The 22,669-nt window shown below is 42.0% G+C and overlaps 1 protein-coding gene across 3 annotated transcripts; it reads left to right on the top strand.

Annotated features, from left to right (window-relative positions):
* Position 1: 1 nt before the first annotated feature.
* On the top strand, positions 2 to 22,577 carry DHFR (dihydrofolate reductase). Of its 3 annotated transcripts, none has more exons than XR_010309095.1 (7): positions 17 to 198; positions 655 to 704; positions 3,844 to 3,949; positions 4,772 to 4,898; positions 19,720 to 19,835; positions 20,980 to 21,516; positions 22,062 to 22,577. XR_010309095.1 is itself a non-coding variant. In XM_064176564.1 (7 exons), the coding sequence occupies exons 1-6, from the start codon at positions 113 to 115 to the stop codon at positions 21,062 to 21,064; spliced, it is 570 nt and encodes a 189-aa protein (XP_064032634.1). In that variant the 5' UTR covers positions 17 to 112; the 3' UTR covers positions 21,065 to 21,089; positions 22,062 to 22,577. The 3 variants fall into 3 exon arrangements, 2 of the variants coding, with proteins under 2 accessions (XP_064032635.1, XP_064032634.1); XM_064176564.1 differs by having other exon boundaries at positions 20,980 to 21,089; XM_064176565.1 differs by having other exon boundaries at positions 2 to 198; positions 20,980 to 22,577.
* The last annotated feature ends 92 nt before the right edge of the window (positions 22,578 to 22,669 follow it).

The raw sequence follows: 22,669 nt of genomic DNA, 5'->3' as shown, positions 1-22,669 counted from the left end.
TAACGCTCTTGCTGCTGCTGCTGCTGCTGCTGCGACCGCCCCTTTACGCCGTCTCGCTGCGGTGCTGCGCGCTCGCAGTCTGCTGTGGCAGCAGGCAGCGGTCGGTGCCGTCATGGTGCGCTCGCTGAACTCCATCGTGGCCGTATGCCAGAACATGGGCATCGGGAAGGACGGCAGCCTGCCCTGGCCGCCGCTGAGGTACGGCGGACCTGGCGGCAGTCTTCCCGCCGCTCGGCGGTCGGACTGCGACTCCCAGAGTGCAGCGCAGGGCGGTGCGGCCTGCGAGCGGTGTGGGTCCGCGCGGTGCGCGCCGGGACGCGTAGTCGGGGAGGGCGATGTGCGGCAGGGCGGGAAAGTGCCCACCGGGGAGGTTGGCGGACTGCAGGGCGTACTGCAGGGCGGGCAGGGGTGGGTGGGCCCGCAGCCCCTCGGGGCTCCGGAAGGTCTGCAGGCAGGCACCTGGCCGTGGGTTACTTCTCATGCAACCGAGCCAAGTCTAAAGGTCTAGCCTCAGCCTTGGCACCGGGCTCTGGCCCCCTCCAGACCCTCCTTCACGATCGCCAACGAAACTCGTGATTTGGGTTTTTTTTACAGTTGGAGAATTGTAGCTTATTTCTGAACCACGCTGTAATGCCTTACATGTATTTTTGACAGGAATGAATACAAGTATTTCCAAAGGATGACTAGCACATGCAATGTGGAAGGTAAGGTCCTGTTTGTGCCTGAGGCATGCCTCTACTTGCTGGAATTAGTTTGTGTGGTATCAGTCGTGGAAGAGACTGGTAATTTTACTTTTCCACTGAATTAAAAGTCCTATTTCTGCAAACAGCCTGCTATGCCTACCCTCCTCGGCGTCACAAGTATCATATTTGTTGGACAAGATGATCTTTGAGAGTCCCTTCCAACCTGATGCAGTTTGTGAATCTGTGATGTATGTCATCTGCAGATCGTTTCATTCAGATAAAGAAACTGCAGGGTGAATAAAGATGTGTCAGGGCCTGAAGGTGGTACATGAATAAAAAAGTTTTAAGGTCCTGTTTCCCCCCAGCAGAGTAGAAAACTTCGCCTACCTGTCTTTACCTAAAATTCCAACCTCAAACTTAAAAAATGAAAAGGTTTTGTACACTAATCAATTCACAGACATCTTTTCTGCACTGTACTGGCTTATCTGACTTGTTTGATTTAGCTCAGCCTTGGACATTTGTTCCACCCCTCTGACCCTTGTGACAGTAGCATTGGTTGATTTTCTGAGTGCTGAGCCATCCCAGTATGCCGGAAGAGTCTAACTGGTACTGACAAAAGATAGCAACAGTACTGAAATGTATGCAGTATGGCTGCACAGTACTGTGCAGTGATAATGTTTAGATTCAGCATGAGATTAACAGCAAAGTCACAAGACTGTTCTGATTTGGTGAGATAAAACCAGTTTGTTGTGGGATGAAAACTTTGTAAGAATCAGCACAAACGGGTATAGGAATGCAAAACATGAGATCAACTAATTTGTGCTAGCTGTGTACTTACCTACCCCTGCTAGAAGAAATGAGTTTTGCAGCATTGTCCTCATTCTTCATACACACTGACTTTAGTGCTGGCTTAACATCTTAAGCTGGTTCAATTTTCTGACATGGTGGACTGGGCAGCCAGTCACTAATGGTGCTCCCGAGGGATCAGTGTTGGGCCCGGTTCTGTTCAATACCTTTATTGATGATCTGGACAAGGGGATTGAGTCCAGCATCAGTAAATTTGCAGATGACACCAAGCTGGGAGCAGGTGTTGAGCTGTTGGAGGGTAGGAGAGCCCTGCAGAGGGACCTGGACAGGCTGGATGCGCAGAGGCCAATGGGATGAGGTTTAACAAGGCCAAGTGCAGGGTTCTGCACTTTGGCCACAACACCCCCAAGCAGTACTACAGGCTGGGGACTGAGTGGCTGGAGATCAGCCAGGAAGAAAGGGACCTGGGGGTACTGATAGATAGTAGGCTGAAGATGAGCCATCAGTGTACCCAGGTGGCCAAGAGAGCCAATGGCATCCTGGCCTGTATCAGGAATAGTGTGGCCAGTATGACAAGGGAGGTTATTCTTCCCCTGTACTCAGCACTGGTCAGGCCACACCTTGACTATTGTGTCCAATTCTGGGCTCCTCAATTCAAGAGAGATATTGAGGTGCTGGAACGTGTCCAGAGAAGGGCAACAAAGCTGGTGAGGGGCCTGGAACACAAACCCTATGAGGAGAGGCTGCAGGAGCTGGGCCTGTTTATCCTGGAGAAGAGGAGGCTCAGGGGTGACCTCATTGCCGTCTACAACTACCTGAAGGGAAGCTGTAGCCAGGTGGGGGTTGGTCTCTTCTGCCAGGCAAGCAGCAATAGAACAAGGGGACACAGTCTCAGGTTGTGCCAGGAAAAGTATAGGCTGGATGTTAGGAGGAAGTTCTTGCCAGAGAGAGTGATTGGCATTGGAATGGACTGCCTGAGGAGGTGGTGGAGTCTCTGTCCCTGGAGATGTTCAGGAGAAGCCTGGATGAGGCACTTGGTGCCATGGTCTAGTTGACTGGCTAGGGCTGGGTGCTAGGTTGGACTGGATGATCTTGGAGGTCTCTTCCAAACTGGTTGATTCTATGATACTCAGAAAATAGTATCTCCAGATTCCTGGGGTTAAATTACCATTTCAGACAGTGCCCAAACACTTGAAGGGACTTCTGTCAGTATCTTGTTGAGGCTTCCGGATCTTTCCAGGCTCCAATAGGTTGCTGGAAGAGGGGCAGACAATCTCTGACCCGGTCCTGGTTCCTCTTGGACAACTCTCTGTTCTTTCCAGAACTCCTAGTCTCAGCAGAAGACTTGCAGATGTGCTAACTTGACACAATGTCTTACAGATGTGCAGATGGGCACAGTGTCACATTGGCTAAGTGAGCCAATTGTGTGAAAGCACTTAATGCTTATTTCTGGTAAACTAAAGTAATTCCAGGTATAGAAGCTCAAAGCATCAGGGCTTGTTATTATGCAGCAAGCTGACTTGGGACTTGGCAGGCATAATGCTACAAAACAAATAAGGTAAAAGCATGGCAGAATACAACAGCAGAGAGTACATATGCAGTGGCAGTGAGTGCTGAGGCAGAGCATGTTGTGTCCACCTCCTCATCTCTTTTTATCAATTCTGCCCAAGACTAATGGCTCTTTGGCCACAAATTAGCCAATCAGAATGGCAGTTTGCCAAACATGACCATATTAGGTGAGCTGGCGCTTGCTTTTACCCTTTTGGGGCAGCACGCAAACAAGTGTGTGAACACATGAAGGTACCCTGTTTACAACTTGAAAGAGACATAATGGCATCAAGCCTTTGTCTTCCTTCCCTGGAGTTGCTTCCCCGCCCCATGCAGTTGCTTCTCCCAAAAGCAGAAGGGAGGAAGAACAGGAGAGCATGTCTGGACAAGCCAGGACATGTTTAGGCTTATTTTGGCCTTCCATAACAAGGTGTGCGCTGGTCTCACAGACATTAATGTGGGCCCATAGCTGTAGCAGAGTCAATGTCCGTATTATGACATGTTTGGGTTTTTTTGTTTGAGATTGTTTTGGGGTTTTTTTCTTTCGGTTACAAGTATATAGGTGTGCATAAGACTACTTTGTTGTCAACTGCTTGATAAGGCTTTGAGGCAACCAACGTGTTCTTGCATCTTTGTGACTGAATTAAGAATGGAGGCTTTAGCTTGTAGTTCTGTTAACTGTGAAAATGGAATTCAGAGGTGGGAGGGAGAGTTCAGAGGGAGAGTTAAGTGTCACTTAACTACCAAGACAAATTTGAGACAAAGCAAAAGCACCTTTTAAATAAGTGTTTTCTCTCTTGCTCAGGTAAACAGAATGCACTGATAATGGGTAAAAAAACCTGGTTCTCCATTCCTGAGAAGAATCGTCCTTTGAAAGACAGAATTAATATAGTGCTCAGCAAGGAACTCAAGTATGTATGATGAATGAGAGGCCTGTTAAATAAAAAATACCTACAAGTGTATGTAACAGTACATAGTGTATGAAACATTTTTGGTATCGTGTTTGGAAAGATCTCTGCAATTGGTTCTGAGTGATATCACTGTTTTACCTTTAATATTTTCATTAACATTTATAATTGTCATTATTTTGCTTAATAAATGTTAGTCCTATCTGGAAACACAAGCCATCTGACAGTTGTTAATACTCTTTCTGACTCATTTATTTAACTGTCTTTAGCTCATTCCTGGTTAGATTGGCAGCTCTCGGGCCTTTGTTTTAAAGTTGGGTTTTTTTAAGCGTTTACAGAACAGTAGGTCTCCTTTTGCTCTCTCTTGTCGAAGTCATCCAGATATTCTCAAAAGTATCTACTTAAAATCGTTTATTGCTTTGTAGGATGTTTTGGGCTGAGGATGAGGGGAGGCAGGGGGCAGGGGCTTTTTGACTGATTTTATGGAATTGATACTGTTCTAAAATTCAAGTAGAAGTTTAATTTTGTAGATACCTACAGTTCTCAGTTGCAATTTTTTAAAAACATGCTGTAAAATTTCTGATCTGTGATTGATAATGCTTCTTACATCGCAAGTATGACTAAACTGTAGTCATTAAACAATCCCGCAGTCAGGTGAGAATTCTAACAGAGTTTAGCAATGATGAGCATTTCAAACCAATCAACTGATTTAGAACATTTAGTTATTTGTGAATTCAACAAAACATATTGTATGTCTGGATTGTACCGATTATCATGGTGATTGGTCCTTTAATTATTTAGTAATGAAGCTTTTGCTTTGTCTAGGGAAACCCCTAAAGGAGCACACTATCTTTCCCGAAGTCTGGATGATGCTTTAGCTCTTTTGGATTCACCAGAGTTAAAAAGCAAAGTAGACATGGTTTGGATCGTTGGAGGCACTTCAGTTTACAAGGTACATTTACAGTACTCCTAAAATAGGCATTTTCTGCGATGGGATGAAGGTGACTCTAGTTCCTGCTACTTCTGCTTTAGAAAGTGTTTTTGCTTCATGTGACCCGACAAACTCTCATGATTCCAAGAGAACAAGTCTTGGAGAGTAAGATCTCAAGTCTCAAGTTTAAAACATCTATGCAGAGGTTGTTACAGATAATGGTCCAGTGTCATACAGTCGCTGCACTTCTTAGAGCTTTTCTTAAATGTCTGAATTGATTATTTTTTTCAACCAAAACTTCTGTGTTTACTGTTGTTGTAATACATTGACTTTACAGAGGATGTGGAAAAAAATGAAAAAATATCCAGCATTTTTAGACAGAGTATGGCACTTTACACGGGTATACAGGTAAGAAAAGAGAATTTAGAGAGAGCTGGCAGATGATGGTGTGAGTAATGAGGATGCATGCAGCAAAAGGTAGCATCACTGTTTTCCCACCCAGCAAGCAAATGTCCCTACTGTTCCCATGGCCCAAGTTTGTCAAAGTGTCAAGGGTATTTGGGTATTCAGGTGCCCGTTCATATGCAAGAAAATGACATGTACCACTTTAATCCCAGGACAATCTGTGTAAACAAAGTCCTGTATGAACTGTCCCGTTTTCCCACAAGTGCAATAGTCTTCCTGTCTTTAACTGGCATATTAGCTGTGAAACATGAAAGTCTGGGTAAAATCTATCTGTTGCCTCCATTTATGTCTTTGCCACTCCTTCTCCCTTGCCCCAGACCTTTCCTCTTATTTTCCAATTACGCACATGTAAAGTGTAGTCAGCTCTTGATGCCTTGTTACGGAATGTAGTTTAGGGGAATTTATGGGGAAAAACATGCGAGGCCGATTTGTAAAAGATTAAATGCTTTATTGCTAAAATATGAAAAATCCCCTTCCCCACACTTATCTATAACTATCCCACGTAAGTTCTTTGGTCCACTGTCGCAGATTAAAATGCAAAAAATGACTAAAATAAAGAGAGTCTGTGATTTTAAGAGAGTTCTTTTGAGTCTTGATAAGTCGCTCAGTCTTTAAGTAAAAATTCGTTGGTTACTCACTGTTCAAAGCAGTTCAACAGGGTTTGAAGTGTTACTGAGTTCAGGGCGTTGTCCGAGCCTTCTGTAGGTTTGGGCCGAGGTAGGCCCTGGCCTCCGAGGATCGGACGTTTGCTGGTTCCGTGCTGAGCAGGCTGTGCAGGCTGTGCAGGCAGTGTGTCATTCAGGAGAGTTGAGAGCGAGAGAGCTCGAGGTGCAAGGGTAGGGAGAGAGCGAGAGCTCCCGATTAAGGCAAAATGCCCCATTTTATAATGTTTAAGAGGGGTGTGCTCAACCGGTTCAGGCAATTTTACATTATTTTTGCAGATTGGTACAAAGTTATAATCAATTCATATAATTGAACAGTTCTTACCATAAACAACCTGTAAGACCACCCAGGGGTCAGCCCCCAACAGGTGGTCAGCGAGCATGAGAACCAGGGTCCCTAAATTCAAAAAACAAAGCCAGTGTTTACCTTTTACCCTTCCTAGGGAGGAATATTCTCAGGGGCCCTGTAGGTCATGCGGGCAGATAGGAATATTGTTTTGGTTTTGCAATTGTACGGCTTCATGTGAGACACTACACTTTAGCAGAAATGAAGCCTGCTAAAGGCCTTGCTACCTTCCATGACATGCCTCCACTCACATTCATAAAGTTATCCTTTCAGCCCCTGCACAGCCAAGGTTCTGCCCTTGAGTTCTCAAACAGTTTTGTCTTTTGTCAAGTTCTCATTTGTATTATTACTATAATTATTATCATCATAATTGTTGTTATTATACAATACCACACAAATGATTATGACCATCAGCCATAGTTCCTTTCATACCAGGAGGATATGGAGCAAGGACAGCAGGAGGCTTTCTTTTTTCTGATAAAAAAAACCAAAAAACTAAGGAATTTTAAAGCAATTCTTTATTTTTTGAACAGAGGAAAGGAAACAGCCCTGCTGTCCTTTAGTCATTAAAAGTGTGCTGGGAAGCATACCGCACTTCCTGTTTGGCACTTGGACTTGAGGCACGTCACGATAATGCTATCATGTTCCTGGTAGCAAATTTTAGAGATGATGATATGCTTTGTGTGCAAGATGGGAAAATACAATTTGATATTTCTTGCTTTTACAGTTTGTGGATTTCATGAAACTTGTCACTGAATCTTTTACAGTAAAAAAATGCGAAGTAGTTAGATATTGCTAAGGCTGTCAGAAAAGTAAGTTGCATATGTTTCTTAGTCTTTTTTTTTCTTAATTTGTGTTTTATAATTACTTTTGCATGTGGAGATATCTTTGATGTCCAGACACATTCAGTCTGTAATTAAATATATAGGAGTAACGTATCCTTCAATGTCAGCCATGAAAATGTCTGCTTCAAAGCAGTGAGTAGCATATTTCTTTCTGGAGACAGATTTGGCATAGCTGCACAATATTAGCAAGAGACTGGGTTTGAGAGTCTATCTGCAACATACCACTTCTGTTGATTGGCCTAAAGAAATATGGCTTAAAATTTCAACTGTTTTCCATCTTTCAGTTGTCTACCTGGGGTATTTCAAATTATTTTTTAATTCATTAGGGAAAAATCTGCCAGTTTTATGCAGATTGCTGCATTCAAACTAACTTTGTGATTTTGGTTAAATTTGGGTGTTCCCTGCTGCCCCACACTTTAGAAATCAACCAGACTAGACTCAGACAGCTTTGGAAATATGAATGAAGCTTATTATTTGCAGCTTAGCACAATATACAAGCAGACATTTACAGTATATACAGTTATATACAGAAATATACAATATAAAAGGCAATACAGAAACAACTCCCTTCCCAGAAACCTGAGTCCCCAGGAGGTGCTGTCAACCACCCCTTCACCGTCCCCCTACCCCTCTTAACCTTAACCCAGTCCCAAGGAAGAATAGAGGTTTGGCTAGGGCATTAGGAAGCAAAGTGGATTAGTCCAGAAATGGAGGATGAGGTTAGAGAGTAAGATGCAGTTCAGCCAGTTCCCCAGCAGCAGCCCCCCAAGTGAGAATGGTTATCTATGTTTTTATTTTTTGTTCCTATACATCTCAGCAAGCCTATGAGGGAAGTAGACATCACCACTGTTTTCCTTTTACAGCCTGTAATCTAGTTCTTCTCACCAAAACATTCTAGCTAGCTTCAAACTAGCACAGGATTTGATGGAAACCATACACCTCTACCAAAACTGCAAGTATTTTTTTTTGTGCCTGTATTAGGGGTGTGCAAAGGATTACAAGAATGTTTCCATTATACCACATAGAAATGTGCGGGAAGTGAAATAACAGTCAGTAATTGAAGAGAGTAATTTTATTCAGTAGTTGTAGGTATTTGCTTTTAAGGCATTATTTTGATCATCCTGCTTTGCACAGCTCAAAGGTTTAGAACTGATTGTGTTTATTAGTATAAGCCTTTAATGGTAAAAGTGTCTGTAATTACTTCAGCAATTAGGTGCAGCATCAGTGATTTGAAACAGGTAGTGCTGAGGACATGACATTTCCACTTTTGGCACTTCCAGGAGTTTAACCTTAAGTTCAGGCCTTTTAAATCAGGTATTGCTGTATGATTACAGACCTTGATGAGGAGATGAGCAGGACACTCTGGAAGCTCTGTATTTTCTTTTATCTGCCTCCTAGAGGTGATGCTCCCAATCACCATCAACCCTTTTCTGTTTCTGATCTTGTACTCAGCCAGTCCTACTCATTTACAAGTAATGAGAACTAGCGTGCTACTGCACCAGCTGAATGAATCATCTTCAGCATCTCAGCACAGCCACACAATAGTGCAGTAAAGAGCTGTTTGGCACCAGGAGAAGATAGTCCACTGTGATCCCAGTAAGAAGAACATCCTGACTCTGTGAAGTGTTATTTAAATCACTATTTCAGAGACCTAACACTTTAAAGAAGAGCAGAATAGTGTAAGTACATCCCTGTAGATGTTGGGAACTCCTAAGTTGTATGGCATTGAAGAAGCCTCCAAGCCACTTTCAGCATGATGCACTGACCCTGTCTGTAGAAAGAGCTACCTCATTTCAATCCTATTATGGGACTTTATTTGAAGAAAAAAAAACAAGTTTATTATTTCTGCTGTCAAATGGAAAGGAATTTCACTTGTAAGAGCTTCTTACTGCTTATTCTGATCAAAGCAAGGATGTGCGGGTAATATAGTCATCAGTACCAAGTGTGAGCTGCCTGCAGGCTCCTCTGTTACAGTTTTGTGAGTGAGCTTATCCAATGGCCAAGGAACATGCATGAGATGGTACACACCTGGGTCTGTTCAGGTTGGTAGTCATATGGATAGCTGAATCCATACTGTACACTACTTTTTTGTCCTATTCACTACTAAAGGGAACACGTCACATGCATACTCATTGCACTTCAGGCAGGCTGCTTTGGTAGCCTGTCACAGGCTGTTGTGGGTATCACAGCTTGGTAGGGGATAGAAGTGACCTTTATCTAGATAACTAGTCCACACAACCTGCTATAGCAGGATCACCTGGAGTAAAACACCAAGGAACACATATTCAGACAGGTTTGGAATGCTTCCAGAGATAAAGACTCCACAACCTCTCTGGACAACCTGTTCCAGTGCTCTGTCATCCTCAAGCTGAACATTTTTTTTTCTTTATGTTCAGGCTGAACCTCCTGTGTTCCATTTTATATCCATTATCCCTTATCCTGTCACTGGGCACCACTGAGAATGGTCTGATTCCATCCTCCTGACATTTGCTCATTAGATATTTGTAAGCATTAAAGTGATTCCCCTCTCAGTCGTCTCCTGGCTAAACAAATCATGCTTTCTCAGTGCTACCTCATAAGGCAGGTGTTCCATTTCCCCAGTCAGCTTAGTGGCTATGATCTACTTGACTCTCTGGTAGTTCCTCGTGCTTTTTGAACTGGGGAGCCCAGACCTAGACACAGTATTTCAGGCAAGACCTCACCAAAGCAGAGTAGAGGGAGAGGAGAATATCCCTCAAATCTGCTGGCAACATTCTTCTTAATGCACGCCAGGACACCATTGGCCTTCTTGACCATAAAGGCACAAGCCTAAGTAGAAAGGTAGGGGATAATGGCATTCCTGGAGTTCTCACTGTAGGTGTTCTGCCGTGATTATCTACAGCCTTTGGCATAGGTTTTGAACTTAGGCCGGAGGCATCTGATTGGTATGGAATTCCTGGAGAAGAGGAAGTAGATGAAGGTAGAATGTGTTGAAGGTGAGGTTGCTCAGCTGAGGCTATCTGGTAAGACCTGCTACAAACAGCTTTGCCATTGCCAGAAAACACTTACGTTGTCTATATCATTATTCAGGAGGATGGCTTATTATTCTGTAGAGCCTTTTAGTATGGCTTCTAACCTTAGTGACTTCTGATTAATTAATCACTTTGGGATGGGAAGGTCCACCATGTTCAGAGTCATTGTCATGGAGCAACTTGAAGCCATCCCCAAAGCCATATTTTTGTAGGTGATATGAGGAGGGTACATTCACATGGGCTCCCAGGTCTTTGCTCTCTTTGTTTTCTCACATCCTTTGGATGTGTAGTGGTTTGGGGATTACCCACCCCCCCACATGGTTAGGAATTCATCCAGACTAGACTCAGTCAGCTAGGAGTTAAGGAATGAATCTTTATGTTTACAGCTTAGCACAATTTACACAACACAATATGCACAGATATTTACAGTTATATACAAATTTAAAATAATACAGAAATACAAAATCCTTCTTGAAACAGATTGCCCAGAACACTCCTGAACTAGCTTCCCCCCTCCCTCTCCCTCTCTTTTTCCACCCCCACCCCAAAATATCCAGATCAGTCTCCATATCGATCACATGATAAATCTGCAGAGATCTGAGGTGAGGTGTCAAAAAGATGATAAGGAGGTTAGAGGAAAAAGGTTAGACCAGATTACATAGATCTTACGTAAAGGAGCTAAGCAAGATGCAACCAGAACCACAGACTGTCTGTGAGAAATGAGTGCCTTCTCTGTGTTTTGACTGCTTGCGTCTCTCAGCAGAAGAATGATATAGCTGTCACTGTTATTTTCTTCTGACAGCCAAGGATTTAATTTGTCTCATTAAAATATTACAGTTAGCCTCAAACCAGCACAGGGTGTTCTGGGCAGCACACACATCCCAGCCGGGTTCCCAATCCAGGGTGGCAAGCTGGAAGGGTTACCAATAGTCACATATTTCTGGAGGTTTCCAGGGAAACTCAGACTGAAACAGAATGCTAGCATCTTCTTTCTGCACAGGGTCATTCAAGGTGTTTGAACAGCTGCCTCCCCTCTGTGCTGAATCACAAGCCTTCCCTCATCCAGAGAGCTGTGCTGAGGTAGAGCTACCTGTAGTAGAGCTACCAGAGTACCTTTTTCTCAGTCTCAAGTACAAATGGCTAATGTCCCCTCCCAGCCTCTAAGAACTGAGGCAAACAGACATGCTGGAGCACATGCTGGAATATGGCATTTTGAGACAGGATGCTGCCCTCAGCAGCAGAGGGACAAGTTATGGGTTGGAGGTGAGGTACTGCTGCTGTTCACAGCTCTTCCTTGTAGGACAGCAGAGGAGAGAGGCATGAGCCTTACAGTCTCTAAACATTTGGTTGGACATAGTGCAGCTCTCTTCCTTCTGGCCATTTTTCCCACTCCTAGATTCTCAAGGACACAGTTCTTTCCAGGGTGGTGGGACTATTGTCATAAGTTGTCTCTGGTCCTCTGAAGACCAGAGAAACATGAACTTTGAACAGAGTGGCCATCAGAGTCCTTGTGTAGGTTACACTCATGCCACGTTCAGCAGCATACTCTGAGAAGCTCTCTTCTGGGCCTTTCCTTCTGCAGCAGGAAAAGGCAGAACACTTAGACATAGAAGACATTTTGGTGGTGGTGGAGAACGTAGTAAGGTATTTGTGAGAGAGGAAAAGAGTGAAAACAGCTCGGTGCAGCTTTCTTCTTAAACTTGACTTGACACTGATCACCATGCTCGTAATCTCCCGATATAGCCACAAGGTTGTACTGTTGCCTTCAGGGAAGTTTTTGGACTTCTTGCAGGACAAGTTTACAAGCTTCATTTCTTTGGATCTCAGTGTAGCACGATATTGGATCTTCTGCACTATTCTGGATCTCCTGAGAGAGAAAGCTGGTGCTGATATCGACTGGATAGATGAGGAAGGAGTGTATCAGCTCAGCAATGGCCAGTAGGTCACAGCAATTATGGAGCTGTTATGTGTCATGAGAGGCACTCTATGATTTTGTGTGAGTACTTAATGTTTTGAGAGCCTTCTGCTGGCTCATGAGTGCTCATTGTGTGCTGGAAAACCTGTGGTGATGACTCACACATTGGTTCTTGCCCTTGAACTCCTATTAGCTGTTAGACCTCATCAGACATGTTCCTTGAACAGAAATTCTGGCTTAGTTTCATCTCCAAGAAATCTAGTCAATGCACACCAAAATTGCTCCCCAGTACAGCTAAAGCATGGTGAGTGGGGACAATGAGATTAATTTCAAAACCATGTTTCTGTCCTGAGTTAAGACATATTGTCTCTTAATCGAGAGGTTCTGGTCTTGGCACTGATTCTCAAAAAGTAGTGCTACCTGAAGATCCTAAGGGATCAGTCCCTTTGAACTGGTTATAAACTGTTCTTTGAACTGATTAAAAGCAGCATTCAAATTTTATCAGGAGTAGGAACTGGAAGTCCAGCACATGCCCAAATATTAAACGGGACTCTTTAAAAATCTTTTTTTTTAATCAAACAAACAAACAAAACAGAGCAAACCAAACCCCAACCAGGTGTAGATTTACTTACGTGGGTGGTATGGTCTTCTTGTGTTGTTTGTAGGGTGTTTCATATAAATCTTGCTGTGTAAAAATAATTTAAGCACAAATCCCTACCAGTGGAGGGGGGGAGGGGGAAATATACAACCAACACCTAACAACAGAACTTTTAAAAAAAATTTAAAAAATATGACTCAGGTCCTCATAACCAAGGCCTTTTTAGTAACACTAAACCGGCTATGTGTCAAACAGGTTTTAACCTTGATAGAACAGTTTTTCCTACAACATCTTGAACACTTTAAATTGTCTTCTAATTTTTATGTTCCTACTCAGCTTGTTGCTTTCTCAATGCCAGAGAAGCAAACAATAACACTCAAGGTCATATTGCTGAAGTAGAGAATTGTACTCATGTATTAAATTTGGAGAAGAAACTTAGAATTTCATAACAGAACAAAAAGTTCTCTCATAAGAAGTTTTGGTTTTGCTGTTTAGTTAATATCTTGTCTGGCCATAACAGAAAATAGATGCTGGTGATAAATAGCATTTGGGGAAAGTCTTAAACAAAAAAGAATTGAGCTGGAGAATTAAATTTGGAGTAATCTCCAAGGGAAAATTTTATCTAATATTCATGCTCAGGTGTCTTCCTATCTATTTGACATACTATGTTTGTTAATCTGCCCTTTTTCATTCTTCAAATTTATTGAATAATGAAGTTGCTCTTCATATTTCATAAAGCAAGTCTCTTGCAGGTGATTAATTACCCTCTTAAACAGAGTTTCTGGACTAAGCAAGTAAGTTGTCCTGGGTTCTGAATGCCTTGAGTGGGTTGTGAATGCCACATAGTGCTAAGCTTCAAATCTTCGCTGTACTGTAGGGAACACCTCTTTAAAATAGAGATGTGTTAACAATAACAATTTGAGTCACTAGTTTTATCATGATTTTTTGAAGCCTTGCAAGACTTTACTAGCTAATACTAATGTACTAATCTGTACATGTTAAAGAGTACATTTCAGTATGTCTAAACTTCCCGTAAACTGTAAAACATATAATAGTTTTTTTTTTACCTTCTCTGCATATAAGACCAAGTAGTTTTGAGCTGTGTGCCTATCGGAATGATTTTAATCTGAGTGGCTATTGGAACAAAGAGTAATGTGTTTGTTAACATGTTTTGGAAGTGTTGCAGACTGAGGACTGGGATCCACTTGCAAACTGCAGTCAGATCATTTTTCCATGCTCAGGTGCTCCACTCTTGCAGGTTGCAGTGAAGTTGCTCCCCTTGAACAGGACTCTCAAAGAACATGCTCCAAAGAGCAAGCTTCTCTAGGCTACATGACACCATTGACATAGAGGGCATCACACTGCAGGCCTTAAGCATTATTCTGCTCTGGGAGCAACCAATGTAAAAAACTGAGTACTGCATTATGGTTTTTATTCATTAGTTTAGAGTGAAGTAATTATTATGGTTTGATCCACTTGATGTTTTTGAAAGCTGATAACATTACCCTGTGTAAAGTGAAGGCTGTCATGGTTGCGCTAATAGTATGTTCTTACCCTGTTCCACCACTCTGATAACATTATTCAGTGGTACACTTTTATGGTCCTGAGCAGTTGTTTCTGAGACAGGTTACTGTCCTCCTGTCATCTGTGCAAATGTAACTTTCTTATTTAACTACTACTTTTTTTACAGGAGAATTTTCCCGTATGTAGTTGTGTAGATTTGTGGGAATGGGAAGACAATTTCTCTGATGACCTTCTAGGTGTTTTTTTGAGGAAGAGTTTGCGCACTCCTAGTGTGATTACCCAAGATCTCTGTTGTTTAAGTGTCAGTCAGAGCTCTACAGCACTGTCCTGTTAGAGATACTGCAGGGTTTCTTGAGAGCACCCTGCGGAAAAGGACTTGGTGGTACTGGTGGACAAGAAGTTGGACATGAGCCAAGAATGTGCACTTGTGGCCCAGAAGGCAAATCACATCCTGGGTTGCATCAAAAGAAGCACAGCCAGCAGGTTGAGAAAGGTGATTCTGACACTCTGCTTTGCTCTGGTGAGATCTCACCTGGAGTGCTTTAGGGCCTCCAACACCAGAGAGATTTGGACCTGCTGGACTAGCTCCACAGGAGGGCCACAAAGATGATCAGTTGCTGGAGCACCTGTTCTGTGAAGACAGTCTGAAAGTATTTGGGCTGTTCACTCATGAGAGGCGGAGACTCTGGGGAGACCTTATCTGAAGGGGACCTGCAGGAAGGCTGGGAAAGGACCATTTAGAAGGGCTTATATAGATAGGATGAAGGGCCAATGGTTTTAAACTGGAGAAGGGTAAATTTAGGTTAGATGTAAAGAGGAAGAGTGGTGAATTCCTGAAACAGCTTGCCCAGAGATCTGATTGAGGCCTTGTCCCTGGAGGTATTAAAGATTAGACTTGATGTGGCCCTGGGTAGCCTAATCTAGTTGGAGGTGTCCCTGCTGACTGCATAGGAGTTGGACAAGATGACCTTTGAGGGCCTTGCAACCCAGTGCAGTCTGTGAAATCTGTGATTAATGGCTTGTGAAACATACTGGGACTATCATAGTCATGCTTGCAATGGCCAATACTTCTTGCTGTGCTTACCTAGTGTTGTGGAACAGAGTTTAGGGGAATTTATGGGGAATAACATGTGAGGCCGATTTATAAAGAATAAAGTTTTAGTTTTATTACTAAAACACTAGAAATCCCCTTCCCCAAACTTGTTTGTAACTGTCCCACGTAAGTTCTTGGTTCGCGGTTGCAGATTAAAATAGAAAATGGCTGAAATGAAGAGAGTCTGTGATTTTAAGAGAGTTCGTTTGAGTCTTGAGAAATTATTCAGTCTCTAAGTAAAGAGTTTGTCAGTTACTCACTGTCCAAATGCAGTTCAGAAGAGTTTCAAAGTATTTATGAATTTCAGGTGCGTTGTCCGAGCCTCCTGCAGGTCCGGGCTGAGCTGGGCCCTGGCCCCTGAGGCTGACAATCGTTGGGCGCTGCCGAGTTCGTGCCGAGTTCGTGCCGAGCTGGCCGTAATTCTTAATGCTGCCGAGCGCTGCGTGTGCAGGCAGGGTGTCATTCAGAGGAGAGCAGGGTGGAGAGCGAGAGGGCGAAGAGCTCCCAATTGAGGTAAATGCAGCATTTTTATAGTGTTCAAGAGAGGTGTGTTTAGCCAGTTCAGGCGATTTTATGTTAATATTACAGATTGGTACAAAGTTATAATCAATTCATACAATTGGACAATTATTACCACAAACAACCTGTAGGACCACCCAGGGGTCAGCCCCAAACAGATGTTCAGCGGGCGACATCGGGCGATGGAACCAAGGTCCCTGTCTCAAAACATAGCCTATGTTTACCTTTTACCCCTCTGAAGGAGGAGTCTTCTCAGAGGCTCTGTAGCTGCTGGGACAGCAGATAGAAATATTGTTTTGATTTTACAATGACTTGGTCTTCATGTGAGCCACGACCCTGTGCACAAATGGGGCCTACAAAAGGGCTCTGCTACCTTCCATGACACCTAGTTAAAAACAAAACAAGAGGAAACAGAACTACAATATTAGCAATGGACTGGTAGACTAAATAATATTTTCTCCTAAAAGTTTAAGAATTTTCATTTAATTTAGCATCTTTATACTTTTGTAGATTTGAGAGGGATATACCAAGCCTTTCCAGTACAGTCTTCAGAATAAATTTAGAGGTTTTTTAATCTGGAAGGAAAGGTCTAATATTGCTCCTACTCCTAAAGAAGCTTTTTGTGTGCTCATTCTTGTGAACAAACATATTGATTTGACATTCCTCTGAGAAAAAATAATGACTAAAAAAGGTTAATATATGAGTCAGTCGCAGACACAAATCATACAGCTATGAAAGGTTGTTGCTTTTAAAGTTCTTTTTCAAAGATGCTTGCAGAGATCATAGATGAAAAGATTTAAACACCCTAGTTTTAGACAAATAGACAGAAATGTCTAGTGACTAAAGTGTTTCTTTAGTTTCTGCAAGGGCAGAACAGGCAGGCTTTTTTTATAATGGTTATGGAAGAATTTTGTTGCACTTGCTTTTGTCCTTGGCAGAGAAATGGTGATGGTAGCTACCATGCTGTCTACCTCCCATAGCAGACTTAGCCTTAGTGCCTTGGTGAGGAAGGTCTGTTCTGTACCTGACTGAGTTGAGCCCTAGCAGTGTGGCAAGGAAGGATATTTGAAGGTATTGATTTTCCTAGTTGTCGCTGCAACTCTCCTAATACTTTAACTTAGGAAAGTCCTTTTAACAAGGTAAGAGCAAGAGCTTTGTGAGATCTTCACCTGTAAGGTATTTTAATGTGTAAAATTACTATTTTATACTCTCGTGGCTTCTAAATGCAACTTGATTATATCATCCAATACTAATAAAAGATTGGAAAACAGAAAATAAACAGAGTGTTTATTTTGAAATTTGGAGGGGGGTTGTAGTGCTTCATTTAGATTGGCATTGTTGTTTTCTAGGAAGACACTTGAAAAATAAGTGCCTCACATAGTTACTTTGGCTGCTGCAGTTATTTTATGTCATCAGTAGAAGATGAGAAATCAGGAGCAATGTGTGTCCTAAGACCTGTGATTCTTTAAATGACTAGAAATAATTGGTCCATTCTACAGAAATTGGTTGTTACACCCACTGCTTTACAAGGGTTTGGTGATTAGATCTATGAAAGATTAATTTTCCATATAATACTTCTGAATCTACTTGTAATACACAGCTATTCTGTGTTGCAGAGCTTCAGGACTGTTTTAACCTGTGCTCTGCAAAGAGAAACTAATGGTCCTGAGCATGTAGATATAATCTAATCTTGTATGGCTGTCAGTCCAGTGCAGCTGGAAATTATAGGCAGATGATCCTTAGGTCATCACCTCCTTTTTGATTTGAGCTTCAGAGGCAGGCCTGACAAGGATTTCTTGGAAGTGAGCAAAATTATGAGGGTCAGGTAGATATGAGTAATAATGCACTCTGGCTCACATACCTGGGATGACTGAAGGCAAACCAGCGCAGGTGCAAACACATCCAAAGGTAACTGAATGGATTATGACGGGAAAACACAGGAAATTAAAATTGTACCATGAACGACTTTGAGGCCCATTGTGGCTGTGAAGTAATGTAATGACTGTGGAGTGAAGATGCAGATTTTTTTCAAATTTGCAGAAGCATGAGCTCAGAGATAGCATCATTTTGTTTTCAAAATCTGCTCCCATGCCCTGGTACAATTATTTCTAGAGGGTCCTCTCTTACTGCCTGCTTTTTTCCATCACATACATCATCCTCCCATTTACAAAATTCACAAAACAAAAAAAGGCATTACCGATCGGTGAAGAGCTAACTCAATCCTCATACAAATGTCAGAGTTGTGATAAAGCTTCTTCTCCATCCTGTGAAGTCCATGGCAACAGTTTGCAGAGGCAGAGTCCGAGTCCAGTCCTCTCTGAAAAGGTTCCTGGAGAGACTCCATGTGTGGACCATTTCATGTTTGACACAAAATTTGCTTTTCTGACGTTACTAGAATCTCACTGTTGGGGAAATGTGGAGGACCAGGTGCTCCCAAGGATGGAAGGTGGGACCTATGGGCAATAACCTGACTGGCATGGCAGGGTCCTCATCAGCCAAGGGTCATGGTGATGAGGCAAATCCACAGGGCAGGATCAGGCCCGATGAAGATAACCAGTCAGATACAGCCCTGGGATGACTAGGCAGGGCTGTGGGGACAGGCTAAAACCAGGTGAGGATGTGGTGTTAATATACAAACTGGGCAAACACCAGCTCAGTGCTGTTGGATGCTGGTTGCTGTGACTTATCCTTCATTTTTAGGACATTCTCTAGTAACAGAGAAGCTTTTCTAGAAAATACCTTCTCAGCAGTGGTACAATTAATTTTATTAGATTACATATGCTATTACTTGGTTCCTGTACTTGTAAAAGTAATGCCTAATAGCATGCTGCATGGTGAATCACCTTTAGCAAAGAGCATTGCTCATTGCCAATTTAAGGGAAAGGGAGAAACAGCTGTAAGCTTTTAAAGAATGTATTGTAACCAGGCACCATTATGGCTTTTAATGGGTTATTTTAATGTCGAGAAAGTCTGGAAGAGGTGACTGTTCAGTCTAATTTGGAGATAAAATGGCCTGTCTTAACTCTTGAGTTTATATGAATTTGTTAGGGAGGAATTCACCTAGCAGATAGCTTCATTTTTTTTTTCATCTAAGGAGCTTGGAAAGTTTCTTTAGTGGTGTTGTTACGTAACTTTCAATGCATATTCTCACTTTGTTGTCACCTAGTTATCAAACTTCAAAGCTAAACTGATAGGTAACTTGATCATTGGAACTGGAAACTGAGGCAGACTAAAAATACATTATAAAACCTTGACAGTGATAGTAATTAAACATTGGAGCATGTTACCTCTGCTACCACTTAAAGCTTCCTGTCTTAAAAGAAGATTCAGAAATTGCCTGTTGAGACACGTCCATAGTGCTTCTTTCTTGTCACATGACTACTCATAATTATTTTAATAATTTTGGACAGATGCCCAAGCTCTGAGGATAGGAATTGCTGCCACAAGATGAAATTTTCCCTTTAGAAAATCATTTTGGGCACAGTCCGAAAGACAAGTTTCAGAGCTCAGTTTTCACTGCTTTGCTTAATTCCATCATATACAAAATAGTAACTGAGTTTTGATTTTAGATAACATATTTGGTGTGCCAACTACTAGTAGAAAATATGGCAAGACTCTTATCTCTTGATTCTTTTTGAGTGCTGCTATGGTGATGGCTGGTGCAGGCCAAACAAGAATTTGCAAAGTTTACAAAGAAATCTAGTGTTCAAATCAGAGCTTACGCTTGATACTATCTTTCAGACCTCAATCACAGTTATAAAACAAGACTATTAAAGATTCTAATGACAACACTACTTCACACATGGTTGAGCTGTTTTACAGGGAACAACTCAATGTTACTGTTTTTTTGTATTGTTTTAAAAGGCAGCAATGGAGAAGCCAATTAATCATCGATTATTTGTGACCAGAATTTTGCAGGAATTTGAAAGTGACACATTTTTCCCAGAAATCAACCACAAAGACTACAAACTTCTCACAGAGTAAGTACAAAGTTGCATACTAGTCTTGTGTCCAGAGGGAAGAATTCATACTCTGCTTTGAATGTGTAAGAGTCCTTATTCTGGTTGAAGTTAGAGGAGTTTTTCAGTGTATTTTTGTCTCTTGGAGCCATATTTTACTTAGAACCTGGAACTTGCTGTGTTCTTCAAACTTCCAGTAAACTTTACCGTAAAGAACTGCATTTGTTGGTTTGCTTTGTCCTGTCCCGTGAGATTACATCCAACAGGCAGCAGGGTGGTGTCAAAAATTCCAATGTCTACCTCGAGGGCCAGCAAGGGAAGGACATTCTTTTCTTGCTATTCTTGTTTTGGTTCCTAGCTGGTCACAGACCAGCAGTAGAAGAAACAGAAAGTATGGCAAGTCAAGATCTCTGCAAGGGACATGGGACTGGATTAGGACTGAAGTGGGGGCCACTAACTGGGGACAGGAGAAAAGAATGCAGGAGAGACAAATCAGGTGAGTAGGGAGCATGAGTTGCCGTCTTCACTTCTAACATATTCTGCACTGCACTGAGCTTGAGCCCCCCTTATTACCTGACCTGAAGCTCCCCTGTTTCCCTCTTGGCTGCTTCTCAGGTTTTACATAGGTTTTGCCCAGTGTGCTGAAATCACAATTCAGGCTTATGGCATGAATTTGTGAAATAGCAGATAATTTCCTCTCAAAAGTGGAAACCTGATAGACTGAGCTAATAACATTACTCTTAGAAAATCTTTTTTCTGTCACTGGGGGCTGAAGAGATTTTTCAAAGTGTCTGTTAATGAAAACTGGTTTAGTAAATCTGAAGTGTAGAGGAATATTTTGCATGGTAGTAGTCATCTTGGTAGCCATCAGCTACCTTAAGAAGCTGCTGCAGACAGGATTTTTTTGATTAAGCAAAGAAGGTGAAGACTTTTTTGCATCAAAGTATGCGGTCTCAGTTTAAAAAGATGTCTGTACAAGTTGCTAGTAGTAGTTAATGTGATTCCTAACAACAGTTTGTATTTGGTATACCTGTTCTAAGGGTGGTATTTTCATCTCTTTTTTAGAGTCCTATCTTTTCTAATGGATTGGATAAATTGCAGGTGTCTCATAATTATATTTTTATTTGCTTGTTCACTTCTGCTTTTTCTTCTCCCCTCTCCCCAGGTACCCAGGTGTCCCTGCTGATATCCAAGAAGAGAATGGCATCCAATACAAGTTTGAAGTGTATGAAAAAAATGTTGTAGCATGACAAGTTAGGCTTTCTATACTTCCATGTAAGGGCTCACATTTTAAGTCACTAAGTCTTATGGAGTGCAAATTTATATTAAATTATTGAAAGAAAATCCTGCTTGATAATACAATACTTCAGGAGTGAATTATTACAAAATGCACACCCCACACTCTGAATACGCACCCTGTCATAGAAATAGGAGAGTGGTCAGCAGTGTGAAAGAAACAGCTTTAAGTTTTACCACAACTAACATTGCACAAGATCTTGCATTGGTCTTTATAATCCATGTCAGCATCCCTAACAATTCCACAAGTAGTGAAAGGCATTAGACCCTCAGAGTCTTGCTCTCTAAACAGAGGATTTGAGTATCTCCTAAGTCAATACAAGCAACACTGAGAAGGCAACAAAACTCCTGAGTTGGACTGGGGTGATTTATACATTCATTTCAATCTTTATGACTTTTGGAAAAGGTAAGCAAATGAAGCAAGTGGATGGAGTCTGGGAGTCTCAGGTCATAGTTGAGGCATACACTGTTCCTTCATGAAGTCCTCTCTTGTCTTAGCTGTCCTGGGTACACAGCCTACTTCAAGCCTTTTGGCTGTGATAAAGAAGTCTTAGTGTTTCCATTAGCTTCACACCCTTGTGAAGGCTCTATGCTCTTATAAAGTTGCTATGTCAGTCTGGCATGGCCGCTTCGCAGTGTGAGAACTGCTTTCTTAACAGATTCTGTTCTTAAGTCTCTTCTAAGTGTTAGCAGTGCAGATGCAGTGTTAATTTGTTAGTGTGGCATGCAAATATGGATTAAAAGCAGTTAGTGGGGTCCTATTCCATTAAACAAAGCTAGCACAATGATATTTCGCATTGCTATTCCGTAAAAGTAGTAGAGCAGTGTACTGCTCCTGTAGTAACACTGTGACTACAATGTACAATACCAAATATTGACCAAAGTTGTTAATTGCCAATGGTGCTGCAACATGACCAGTAATAGTGGACTGTAACTGTGCTCTGATGACAGGGAGTTACTCAGGCAGCAGAGGAGCTTGGACATAAGGTACCAATCTGTGCGTCCCTGAGCTGCAGCTCTCACCCTGGGAACGATTGCCTACAAGGAAGGAGCAGCCTCTCTTGTGGAAGATTGGAGACCAGAACAGTGAGGAAAAAAAAAAAGTGTTTTGATTTTTTTTTTTAATTAGCCATCCAAACTCTGCTGTCTCTTTCTCCAGAGCATTTTATAAGCATTGCCTTTTGAAGATTCAAGTAATAGTTCTCATCCTTTAGTGCCACACTGAGGCCTGGGGTCTAATGCCAGGGAGGCACCAGCTGGATTTACACGGGTTGTAGTTGTACGGAGTACTGTAGCAGTACCTGGTTTTCTAAGGGAAGATTGAACCCTAATTTGGTTACTCTTGAAATGCCAATCCTCTCAGATAGAAGAAAAGCAACTAGAATATCAATTATCAACACCTCTTGAATTTCCCATGGCAATTTACAACATGTAACTGATAAAAATAAAGGTTTCTTTTTGCAGCAATTGGTCTCTCCTGTCTTAGTTTTCTGAGTTACTTTTTCATTCTTAAAAATGTGAGTGCTTTTCTATGCTGATCTTGCCCCATGTGTGCTGAC

The sequence above is a fragment of the Pogoniulus pusillus genome, chromosome Z (assembly GCF_015220805.1).
Source record: "Pogoniulus pusillus isolate bPogPus1 chromosome Z, bPogPus1.pri, whole genome shotgun sequence".
Classification (NCBI taxonomy): Eukaryota; Metazoa; Chordata; class Aves; order Piciformes; family Lybiidae; genus Pogoniulus; species Pogoniulus pusillus.
This window is presented reverse-complemented; position numbering and strand designations above follow the sequence as displayed.